The following is a 12,166-nucleotide window of genomic DNA, read 5'->3' as shown; positions in this document are numbered from 1 at the left end:
GGGCGACCGGGGAGGGGAGGGGAGTGTGAGTGAAGCGCCGACAGCCAATCAGAGCGGCCCGCCGAGCAGAAGGCGGGGCGAACCAAAACGGAGGGACAAGCCAAGGGGGAGGGAACGGCCCGCCCACCAAGGAAGTAGGCGGCGCCCAACAAACAGGCATCAGAACCCGGAAGTAACCAGTCAGTGGAGTTCCGACTCCGGAACAGCCGCGAGCTGGGGCGAGCGGCTCGTAACCGATTCAGACTCAGAGGAGGAGGACACGAGGGTAAATAAAATTAAAAGCAAAAATATCCCCAGCCAAAATAAAAAGGAATCGCGAGGGGAAGGAGTTCCTCTCACGGATTGGAGGGAAATAAAGATTGCCTGTGCGGATTGGGTCCCAACAGCCACGCTGGCGTTCCCGGTCCGGGTGGCAGACGGGGGACAAAGGGTTTACTCGCCACACCGTGGTTAACCACCCTGGTATCTACCCTGGGAGGGCCAGTCACAATGATCGTGTTAGCATTGGTCTTCGGACCCTGTATATTAAACAGACTCGTGTCGTTTGTCAAGAGCCGATTAGAGACGGTTAACGTCATGTTAGTGGAACGCATGGAACACCGACAATTGCTTTAAGGTTCTGTTTGTTTAGAATTATCCCTAATCGTTCCCCATTTACCATCCGCCCAGCGTGCCTTACACTCGCTATCGCGAGATGATTACACAGTATTTTCACTCAGGTTTACTAACAGTATTAGGCTTGCCTTCGCTTTTACGCCTACTCACAAAGTGCCGTTAATCGATCTTTTTAAGGTAACAACTATTTTAAGATATATATATTCTTTACGATTGCTGTAAAACGTAGAACAAGAACAGAATATTTGAACTAACTTAACTATACGTTTAGTATGTTTTTATCCGAGATCACGGTGTACGTATTCTTGAACTGGATCCAAAGTGCGTCTTTGTAGTTGCGGTACGAATTTATTGTGTTCTGTCATTGTAGATTTCTTTGTTCCCTTGTAGTGGGACCCCGATGGCCCTGAATGGTATCCTTTACACCGCGATACCTCTTGTAAACCTGTGTTTGTTCCAGAGTGCAAGTAAGTGCTGCAATGAAAAGTTGTGAGCAGTGTTTAGCTGGAATTTCGAGTGTTCTAGGTGAGTAAAGAGAGGGTTGTGTATGTGTACGCTGGAAAGAGGAAGTCGGGCTGAGGGAAGAGAGGAAGTAGTCGCCCAGTCGGATTCTGGGGGAGTGGCAGCACCCCTCAAACTCTGGGGAAGGGGTGGTACAGCAACTGAGTTGCTGGACACGGAGTAAAGACAGGATCAGAGAATGAATCAGTAAATATGGGAGGAGGTCAGAGTGGAGGAACATTAAAGAAAAGCCCTTTAGGTTGTGTACTTGCTCACTGGAAAGATATCGTTGGGACTGGACGTACGGAAAGTAAGAAGACCTCTACCCAGCAGTGGCGGATCCATACGCCCTGCTGACTGTGATGACACCTGAACCACTTTGGCTTGCTGCTCCGGATTTGAAAGGACGCTTTTTTTCTTTTGCCTCCCTCTCCATGAGGCCAGTCAAAATCGTTTGCATTCGAATGGGAAAAGACTGTGATATTTTGATCAATTTAATTACGCATAGGGAGGGGGGAAATGTGGGTAGCTAGGGTCTGGCGACCGGAAGATATCGCGCTGTACGGAAAGATAGGGTCTCTCTCCTGATGACCAATAGCGGTCAGTTTGTGATGCAAGCAGACGGAAATAACGTTGTAAACCTAAGCTATATAAGGTCGTGTTACCCCTCAATAAACGCCATTTGCCGTCCACCACACTGGTGTCAGCGAGCTGATGGACCGAGCGGCCTGGGGTTGGTCGCCGTGCCGTTCCTGAACCAGGTCGCCACGCCAACAAAGGCAACAGGAGGTAGTAGAGAAAATGTTAAGCCCGGGAAGAGGGAGGGGTGGGGGGAGGTTATCTTGTTCCCTGTCTCATTCTCCTGCTAGTTTTAGAAATAAATGAGTGTTTTTCCCCAAGTCGAGTCTGTTTTGCCCGTAACGGTAACTTTAAGGATTTCTCCCTGTCCTTATCTCAAACCTCGAGCTGTTTTTCCTTATATTATCTCTCCCTATTCTCTCGGAGGGTGGGGGGAATGAGAGAGAGACTGCGTAGTCTGGTCCCGATCGGGGCTGAACTACTACACAGCCAAAGAGGGATTATGGTTTTTCATAGGTTGCAGTACATGCTTACAATCATTGTTAGCATTTTCAACAGCCAGTTGTAATAGCAACATCCCTCTTGCATCATCATTGTCGAACTGCTGCTCGAAAGTAGCTTGCAGACGATCTATGAAATCTGCATATGGCTCATTAGCTCCTTGCAGCACCTTAACAAAAGATTGAGGTCCTTCGCCTTTTGATGCTGGGATTTTTCTCACTGCCCTAAGAGCAATATGTCTAATTTGAGCATACGCTTCTCTCGGGAACTGTGCCTGCAGGAGCGAGTTACTATAAGCATTTTCTCCTGCCAGTTGTTCATATCCTATTGGAATCTGTTGATTTAAATTTTGTAATACTTTGCACAGTACATCCTTCTTTAAAATCATGGACTGTGTAGGTGTTAACACCATTTTCATTAACAATTTCCAATCATGTGGATCCAGAGTATACGACTCTGCTTTTGCCTCAAGTAAGGGTGTAGTAAAAGAAGAATGTATCCCTCCCTTCTTTACTGTCCGTCGCAGCTCCTTTATAGCATCATAACTGAGAGGCTGCGAAACCAGCTGCTGATTAGCTTGATACATAACTGGACAGGCTAAAACAGTTTGCCAGTCACCATTCTGCATTGCCTCTTTTTTACGCTCTTCCCAGATACCACACATTTCAACATTCACAGCTGCATGACTAACATTCACATTTCACGGAGGAGGGAACAGATCAGGTTTCTTTTCAAAGTCTTTTGAACCCACATTAAATACATCTACCTCCAGAGAGGTTTCGTTATTAGCAAGCGCAGTATCAGGAAAAGAATTGATAGGTGAAACCCGAGGCAAATCTGGCACGCGAGACTGTGGTGACGACAGCGACGGTAAAAGCGTGGAAGCAGGGTGTACAAGTGCAGGTTGCAGGGGAACAGGAATACAGCACGGAGTTTTCTGCCCCGACCCGCGGCACGGAGTTCTCTGTGCTAATCCCTCCCCCCAACCAGTTTCTGGGGAGATGCCATTGTTACAGGGGGACACGCTTACAGGTTGAGGGTCTGGTAATGGAGATGCCGACGCCTCAGGCAAAGAAGAATTAGTAGACTCTGTTGAAACATTGTCGAGGGTTAGCATGATTTGTACCCAAGTGGCTAAGTTTTTGCAAGCTTGGCTGCAAAAAGCTGCTGCAGCGATTTTTTGAAGGCTTGTGCCCACTTTCTCCCAAGCCTCTATTTGAAAAGTCCCGTCTGCAGGAAATTGCGGATGATTTTCACGAATCCACTCTAATAAAGTCATTAACTGTGGGCTGGTAACAGTCCTGCCCTGCGTTTTCAGCATTTTTCCCATTACATCAATGCTTTGCATCTCATCTGAGGATATTTTCCCTCCCATGATTCCCAGTTGCTCACCTGTATGCAAGTGATGAGCGCGCTTTCTGATGTGTGGATCCTCAATCCCGGTTTCTGGATTCCGGCCTCTGGTTCAACTGGGCTATGCCACCAGTGCAGGCTTTGTTCAAGCCTCTTCAGAGTTTCCGTCCTTGTTCCTTTTGAAGTTTAAGTGCGTCCCTGTTTGGGCGCCATCTGTGGCATATTGGTGGGACAGAGTAACGGGCAAGACAGCAAGTGAGCCCAAAAGGCCAAAGTTTATTTTTACAGCAGTGTTTTATACTCTTTACCTGGATGCTCTTTGTCTACGATCTCTATTCCTATAGGGCAACTATTAGCACGATCTCTACCACCCCACTATTTGTCCAATTTGCTTCACGCTTTTGATTGACGTTGTAGCATTGTTCTTCATCACGTACTTCTTCACACCGTTGCTTCTCAGCATGTACTCTCGCTTTGCCCATTGTGCTCAGGTCCTGTTTGCTTTGATACATTCACCCCTATTCCCATCCGCATTACTCACTTTGCTGCATTTGCTTACATCGATACACTTGCTCATATTCCCATCCACTACAGTCTCCCACAAATGGATCACACCAAGTGGGACCCTCTGCAGTGTATTTGAACAAAAAGCCTTTACAGATTCAGCTTTCGAATACATGTGCATTACTATTCTATAGAATGATTGGTTCCAGTCTCCTCGCCCGGCCCGTCAATTCCTACGCGCACTCAGTCCTGTTACTCCCCCCATTTCTTTTAAATCAGTGGTAGGAATGAAGTAGAGGGTTGGTGAGTCAGTGGTCGCAGGGACTGATGCTGGCATGACCTTTTCCCTCATTTCTCCAGTAGCTGTGTCACCAAAATCGGGAATCAAACTCCTGAACAGCAATATAGCATTAAGAAGCAGCATTCTTTGTTGCAGCGCTGGATGCACGGGGGATCCTTCCACCCAGCATACATGCCGGTCTGAAAATCTGGACAGAATCTATTTAGTGATTTCATACATCATCATTAATAATTCCCTGAACACTAATACATAATCATCAGTTTTCCTGGAAACCATTGTAATATTCCCCACCCACTTGTGCATGCTCAGTCTTTTGAGTCAAGGGTCTTCTGGTGGTCTTGGGGGTTGTCAGAGTGGGCCCTCCTCAAATTCTCTGGCGGAACCCTTCCTTAAAATCTCCATCCGTGGTCTTGGGAACAGGTCGCGTTTTCCTTGATTTTCTGGCTCCAAAGTGATGGCTCAGGGCCTATCTTCACAGCTGGGGTTTGAGGCCTGCCTTTGTTCTACCACTCTTCTTAATCACCCCAGACATGCTGGGCTAACTGCTAACAAACGAGATGTTGTAGCAGTTCTGAGACTCCGTGTTCCCTCTAAGGGCACATAGATTTCATACAAAATTTACCCTATGTGACTACAGTGAGCCAAAGGCTCACTGGGCTCTGTTTATTGTCGCGGAGCACCAATGAGGCCCTGCACGGCACAGCGGGTCCCTTCGCGCCAGCTGGCGCCAGGAGGGCACAGCGATGAGTCCCGCAGGGCCCTGTCCCAGCACCTGCCCCAGCACGGGGCTCGCCAGTGGCTTAAAGCCCAGGTTGTCCACGGGGATCCCAAAGGCTCTCAGCTTGGCCTCCAACGTGTGCAGCATGTCATTGTGTGCCTGCAAGAGAAGCGTCCCATGCTCAGCCTGATACCGAGCTCCAGCCCAGCACCTCCCTGCCTTGCCATGGACGCTCTGCACCTCCCTGCATGGAGAGGACCCCAAAATGCCTTCCTTTGCAGGGGAAACCGCAGCCTGGGCTGGCTCCTGCCCAGGCCATGAAGCAGCTCAGCCGGCCTGCTGGAAGTTCCCTTCCATCCACTTGGTGCAAGGCTTGGAGTAGAAATTCCCATTTCCACCCCACCAAGCCACAGCCAGCACCCACCAGGCCCCAGCCCTGACCTGCAGGGCTCAGGGAAGCTTCATCCCCTTCCCTCACCTTGCAGACTTGGGCTAGCTGCAGCTGCAGCTGCCTGATGGTGGTGTTCTTCGAACTGACCAAGTCCTGCAAAGGGAGATGGTGCATCAGGCAACAGCTACACGGCCCTGGGGACACGGCGGCTGTGCCACAGGTGTGAGCAGTGTGACAGAGTGCACAGAGGAGCTGCTGCGCAGCGGCCGAGCTGGCAGCAGGACTTAGCTTGCAGTACAGCCTGACAGGTGGCCACCGCTCTATGTCCTTCCAGCCAGAACTGCCAGGGACAGCCAGCCCCAGGCAGAGGTGAGGGACATGGATGAGTGACATGGCAGCTTCAGCCACGGAGGACGAGGGCTTGCATGGCTCAGGGTCAGCTTTCACCATAAGGCAGCCTCTGCCCTCCAAGGCCAGCCCTCACCGGGCCCCACACAGTACCTCCAGCTTGCTGGAGACCAAGAAGAGGGCATCCGGGTCGAGGTTGGAGGCTGCAAAGGCCTCACTGAGCTCCACATCCTTTTTCTCCACCATGCTGAGGAGCCCTTTCAGCTTGCGCTCTAGGAGCAAGTTCTTGAAGCCCGTCTTCTGCTGCACCTCTTCTGTGGCTTGGGTGAACTTCTGATAGAGCTCATCTCGCTCCGCCTGCACCTGCTCCCAAAGACAGCGTGCCTTCACACCCGGGCTGGCGGCAACCCCGGGCCAGCACCAGACAGGTCTGGTGGCTTGGCCCTGCCTGCTCCAGCCACGGCCTGGCCATTCCCCATGGCACCTGCAGCCCACAGGAAGGCAGGTGCTGGAGCACAGCTTCTCTCCCTCCCTCCCTTCATGGCTGGCACTCCCTCAGCACCCACACTTCTGCTCTCGCCTCCCCTCCAGGCCCGAGACACCTCTGACAGCAGAATGGCTGGATGGGCACTGGTTTACACTTCAGAGGGGGCCCCACAGCACACAAGGGTCTCTCCTCTCCTCGCAGCTGGCAGGAGTCCCTGGCTCACAGCTGGTTAAGAAGTGTCCTAATTAGGACACAATTTCTCCACCACAGCTTATTTTGGAATGCAATTAATATGTTGCTGCCTTCATGATGGATCGATAACAAGGCCTCAGACCAGTCTTCCTGTTCCTGAGGATTTCTGCTAATTACAAACAAGCTCTCTTCTTGCCTCCAGAGATTTATCTTCGCTGGGAGGGGGAGAGGCTGAGTCTGGGAGAACTCAGACAATGGGACTCATCCCGAGCCACTCCCGCATGGCAAACAAGGGAAGCAACCCCCAAATGCCAGCAGAAGGAGGGAGCGAGCTCCCACCGGGGGTGCTGACCCATGACAATCCCTCGCCACAGCTCTGCTCCAGAACTGCTGCTGCAGCCAGTGGCTCCCTGGCTGGGAGGGGACTACCTGAGCGTGCGCGCTTGCTTAGCCAAGTACAAGGCCAGGCCTGTCTGCTGAGCTGAGTGGAAGATGCCAAAGCTGTGAGAAGCTTCACTGGAAGTAGCAGTTATCTCAGGGCTCTGGATCAGATCTTCTGAAAGCCCTTGGCTAAGCACAAACTCTCTGCTCAGTCCCCATGACCAGCCCTCTGCGGAGGGGCCAGGGTTTTGGAGAGGGAAGTGGGATGCCCAGACCCATCTGCAGCTCTCACCTTGCTGAACCTCTGCTTCAGGACCTCGTGTTCCCACTGAAGAGCCTTCAGTTCCTTCTGGGTGAGTTTCAGATGGGCTCTGATGTTCTGCGAGTGGGAAGGGGCAGTTAAAAAGCACAGGTTTCTCTGGGAGGTGTCGGGGACACGTTCGGGCAAGGCAGGAGAGTGACCAGCAAAGAGAAATGGGTGAGAAAAAAGAAGCAGTACCCGCACCAACACCCTTTCCTCTCTGCTGTGGAGGCGACTCTACTTTCTCGCTACCGGAATGCCATTTGAGATCGTACAAGCACCCAGCGAAGCCCAAAGGAACTCGGAGGACTTTGCTCAGGGATCTGGCCAAGCCGAGTGGCAGAGGTCACTGCTGAGCGGCTGCCTCCAGGACAGAGCCAGGGCCACTGGGGAGAGGACAGGGCTGGCACTCACCCTCAGGGCCTCCTTGTCCTTGTCATAGTTGGCCAACTTCTTCTGCAGCTCAGACAGCTGCTCGCGGGCCTGCTGCAGGGGCTCCTTCAGCTGCTTGTTCTGGAGCAGCACACGTGCCTTCTCCTTTTCCAAGCGATTCCCTTTCTTCTTCATCTCCTCCATCTGCTCCTGTTCTTGGAAACACAAGTGCCAACTCCTGGGGGCTGCCCAGGTCCTCAGGGCTTCCCCAACCCTCCGGACACCCTCCTGCTGCTGGCCCAGCAAGACCCTGTGCTCAAGAGCTTCACTCCTGGAATGGCAGCAGACCCTCGGGAGAGTAGCAGCACCCACACGGCCGCCTGGGAACCGGCCAGACCTGGGTGAAATCCTCACAGGAGCGGTCCATTGCTGGAATGGTGACACTGCAGGCCAGGCAGGCTGAGGCAGGGGGGCAGGCAGTACCTTGAGCAAGTCTATGAGCGCCATGTTTTTGTCACGCATATCATTGTAGTAGTCCTTGATGTCACGGAAGGCTTTCTCGTGGTTCCTCATCAGCTCATCAATCTGGGTGTTCTTCCCCTCCTCCACTTTGTGGACCTCGGTCGTTCTACACAAGTCAAGCTCGTCCCGCAGCACTTCCATCTTGTTGGTGTACTTGGCCTTGATCTCTGGGGGAGCACACAGAGAGCTGAGTGAGGACCTCCTGGAGATCGCACGTAACATGCCCCAGTGCCATTAATAGGTGAGGTGCCAGAGTGGCGTGTGCCACTGTGGCATCACTGGAGTTCAAGACACTTGTTAGCAGTGTCACCACAGCTGCCACCAGTGTGCGGAGCAGCTACACTGGGACCACGGAGAGCAGAGCAACAGGCGCCCTGCCTGCACCCTCTGGAAACTTGGGGAAAACTGTCCAGAACTCGGGGAAAACAAGCCAGAACTGGAGGGAAACCCATCCCCCTTTCTGCTCGAGGCTCTGCCACGGAGCCCGGCAGCACAGCAGAGCTCGGAGAAGCCTCCCCTGGCACACTGACAAAGGGAGGTCACGCAGGAGCTACGCGCACGGACTCACCTTTCACCTGTCTCTCAAAGTTGTTGTGCAGCTGGGTGATCTCCTCCTCTTGTTTCTGTTAGGGAGAAGCTACATGTCAGAGACACATAATCAAATCCTCAGGCAGCTGCATCCTGAAGGATTCCCTCCTGCTCCCTGGGAAAGGCCCCTGCTGTGGTGCCAGTCCCACGTTATCTCTGCACACGGCAGCTCATGGGTTCTCCAGCAGCTCTCACAGCTCTCCGTTGCAGGAGGGGGATTTCGCAGGAGCTGGGAGCCCCAGGAAGCCCTTCTCCGCAGCCCCACCACCTCCCTCTGCAGCAGATGCACACGGCTCATACATGGCTCCGGCCCGGCCAGGGACCTACCAGGTGCATGTTTTTCAGTGCCTCCTCACTGGCCAGCTCCTGCTCCTTCAGCTCCATTTTCATGGAACGCATGTCCTTCCTCAGCTCCATCTCCTGGGCCCAGTGATCCTTCTGGGCCCGCTTCACGGACAGGGTGCCCTCCCCCTTCAGCTCGGTGAGGTTTTCTTGGTGTTCGTGCAACAAGTGCTTCACCTTCTGCTTGTAAACCTAAAGACAAGCTACAGACTGGGTGAGGGGCTTCTGCAGGAGACATGTGGACCTGGGATTTTTATCTGTGACGCGTCTGGGTTGCATCTCACCCAGCTTCTCCTCCTCTAGCCCTTCCCTCACCTCCTCAGAGCTGCCCAAGGCTCAGACAGAGCTTGGGGCACTCACAACATCTCCCAGCCTCCTGCCCTCCCACCTTCAGCTCCACTTGTTGCTGCTCCTCCGCCTCCTTCATCTCCCACTCCTTCTTCCGCAACTCTGCTTTCTGCTCCTCCAGCTGCCGGCGGGTCATCTCCCAGAAGCTGTGAAACTTGTCACGTTCCAGCTGGAAATAGTTGCGCTCTTCCCGTTCCCGGTCCAGCTCCTCCCGCAGACGCGCAACATGCTTCTCCAGCTGCAAAGCCAAGGGGAAGAGCCAGGGAGGGGAAAAAAGAGGCCTCAGACAGACACCTCCACAAGACACCCGTGGCAAGCCATGTCACAAACCTGGCAGGCCACAGTGGCCATCAATGGGATGGAGGCGCGCAGGAGAGAAGGGGACGGGCCCTGACACAGGGACATCTGGGGACTGTGGGGGTTGCCCAGGGCCTGACAGAACCCATCAGCCCCTGGAAAAGGAGTAACACCATTCCCAGGTGCCTAAATACTACTGATTTGTAGAATCAAATCATAGAATCGTTTAGGTTGGAAAAGACCTTGAATATCACTGAGTCCAACCGTTATCTCAACACTGCCAAGGCCACCACCAATCCATGTCCCTAAGCAGCACATCTGCGTGCCTTTTAAATATCTCTGGGGGTGGTGACTCCACTGCTTCTCTGGGCAGCCTGTTCCAATGCTTGAGAACCCTTTGGGTGAAGGTGGTTTCCTCTCACCCTACCACTTCTTACTTGGGAGAAGAGACCCACAACCTCTCTGCTCCAACCTCCTTTCGGGTAGTTGTAGAGAGCACTAAGATCTCCCCTCAGCCTCCTTTTCTCCAGCACAGGACTCGGGCTCCAGACCCTTCACCAGCGTCGTTGCTCTCCTTTGGGTGTGCTCCAGCACCTCAATGTTTTTCTTTCAGTGAGGGGCCCAAAAGTGAACACAGCACTGGAGGTGCGGCCTCACCAGTGCTGACTACAGGGGACGATCACTGCCCTAATTATCCTGGCTACTCTCTGAGACAATCCAGGATGCTGTAGGCCTTCTTGGCCACCTGGGCATGCTGCTTGCTCTGAGATGTGCAAGATCTTTCCCAAGGAGCAAGGTCCCCAGCCCAGGGCCATCTGCTCCTCTGTTGGTAGGACACTGGGCAAAACAAGGGGACTTGGAGCAACTGAGGGCGCCGCGAGCAAGAGCACAGCAGGCTGCCATCACAGAGCTCCCAGCTGAGCCATCAGCTGGCTGAGCAGGCTGCCGGAGTTATGGAGTCGGGGAGAAGACAGGGAGGGCACAGGGCTGGAGAGCAGAGTGGGCCGGACCAGCAGAAGGGAGGATGGGACGAGGGGGCTGCTCCTTCCAGGACCAGTGAGAATCCCTCACCAGCACAGCTGGCCATCAGGCAGGGAAATGATCCTCAGCTGCTTGTCTCTGTCACCCTCCGCCACCTGTCATTGCCGGAGCCAGGTGCTGAGCTGGGCTTCCTAAGCGGGACTGGTGTGGAAGATGAGGGCTCTCTCACCTGCTCCTTGCTCATCTCCTGCGGGGACAAAGCATCCACCACTGCTGGAGTTTTGCTTTCTTCCCCTTTTTTCCCGCCTTTCTTTTTGGGTGCCTAAGGAGAGAAAGCAAAACACACGAGGTGTGTGCATGGCTCAGGTGCTGGGAAGAAACTGTGCTGCTCAGAGCTCCCACAGCAGCCCAGGCCACCAAATGTCCCTGCTCTCATGGCTGGGACAGGGTGAGGAGGGGGACAGGGAGCCAGGGTCCGTGGAAGGGGCCTGGAAGCCCCTGACAGCCTCCAGCACAGCCACGGCTCATACCCAGCCACTGCTGGCCCAAAGCGAAGCCCAGAATGCCCGTACCCAAAAGAAGGGCTCGGGAGCAGCATCACAGGCCTGGGCATGGCGCTGAGGGGCTCCCTCCCCAGGGCTGGGCCCAGGACAAGCTCAGGCCCTGCTCTCACCATGGCTGCTGCCACTCACACTGTGGTCTCCAAGGCAATGGGAACGCGCATCTGGAGAGAGGTGTGAGGTGGTCGGACACGCCCGTTAGCAACGTGGGGCTGCACCGTGGCAACGGGGGTGGGGCCTAGTCCAGGCCCTGAACCAGGTCGCCACGCCAACAAAGGCAACAAGTGGTGCCGAAACCCGGGAAGTCGCCTGGACGGGTGAACGGCGGCCGGAGCGGCAGGACCAGCCCGGCGGGGAGGACGCTCCCGGACCAACAAGGAGGATGGAAGCCCTTGTGAAGGTCGTATCACAATTACATAAGCAGTGGGGTATTGATTGTAAGCCCAAAGATTTTACTGTCGCAGTTGCGAGGCTTTTACAAATTGGGGTCATTGACCAGCCGGTGGATATTCTCCACCCTGAAGTGTGGGATAAATGCACTAAAGCATTAGCCGAGGAGACGATGTCCTCGGGTAGCGGGAAAAACCTTAAGTCGTGGGGGAAAGTCGTACAGGCCCTGCAGAAGGCCTTACAAGAGCAGGAAACCTGGAGGGCGGCAAGGGACTGTTTGTTAGTCACTCCGAAATTGGGAGTCGGGGCAGCTACGCAGACTCCGCACCCCCCAAACGGCGGTGATTCCACGGAGTCCAAAAACTTACAAGAGGGCGACACGCCCCCTCTACCCCTGAACCCCTCGCCCCCTCAGTCCCCAAACCCTGACCCGATTACGGAGGCACAGAAGCGCGCACTGTCCTTCTGGGGTGGGTTAACTGAGGAAGCCAGGGGCGCTGAAGCCCGGGCGAGACCACCACCTTATGCGCCTCATAATGGCGCCGAACCCCGGGGGGAGGGCGGGGCGAAGATGTCCCCGGTGGGAACAAAGAA

At 54.1% G+C, this 12,166-nt stretch overlaps 1 protein-coding gene across 1 annotated transcript; it reads right to left on the bottom strand.

Annotated features, from left to right (window-relative positions):
• Positions 1-4,892: 4,892 nt before the first annotated feature.
• Positions 4,893-11,235, bottom strand: LOC147596492 (dynein regulatory complex subunit 4-like). The gene is made up of 10 exons (XM_086771447.1): positions 11,224-11,235; positions 10,852-10,944; positions 9,451-9,582; positions 8,635-8,689; positions 8,028-8,233; positions 7,164-7,250; positions 5,965-6,174; positions 5,551-5,616; positions 5,056-5,231; positions 4,893-4,944 (listed from the first exon to the last, which is right to left on the bottom strand). Exons 1-10 carry the CDS (start codon positions 11,233-11,235, stop codon positions 4,893-4,895), a joined length of 1,089 nt encoding a protein of 362 aa, XP_086627573.1.
• Between the last annotated feature and the right edge of the window lie 931 nt (positions 11,236-12,166).

This window comes from Chlamydotis macqueenii, chromosome Z (assembly GCF_036417535.1).
Source record: "Chlamydotis macqueenii isolate bChlMac1 chromosome Z, bChlMac1.mat, whole genome shotgun sequence".
NCBI lineage: Eukaryota > Metazoa > Chordata > Aves > Otidiformes > Otididae > Chlamydotis > Chlamydotis macqueenii.
Note: the sequence above shows the minus strand (reverse complement) of the source record. Positions and strands in the feature narration are given on the sequence as shown.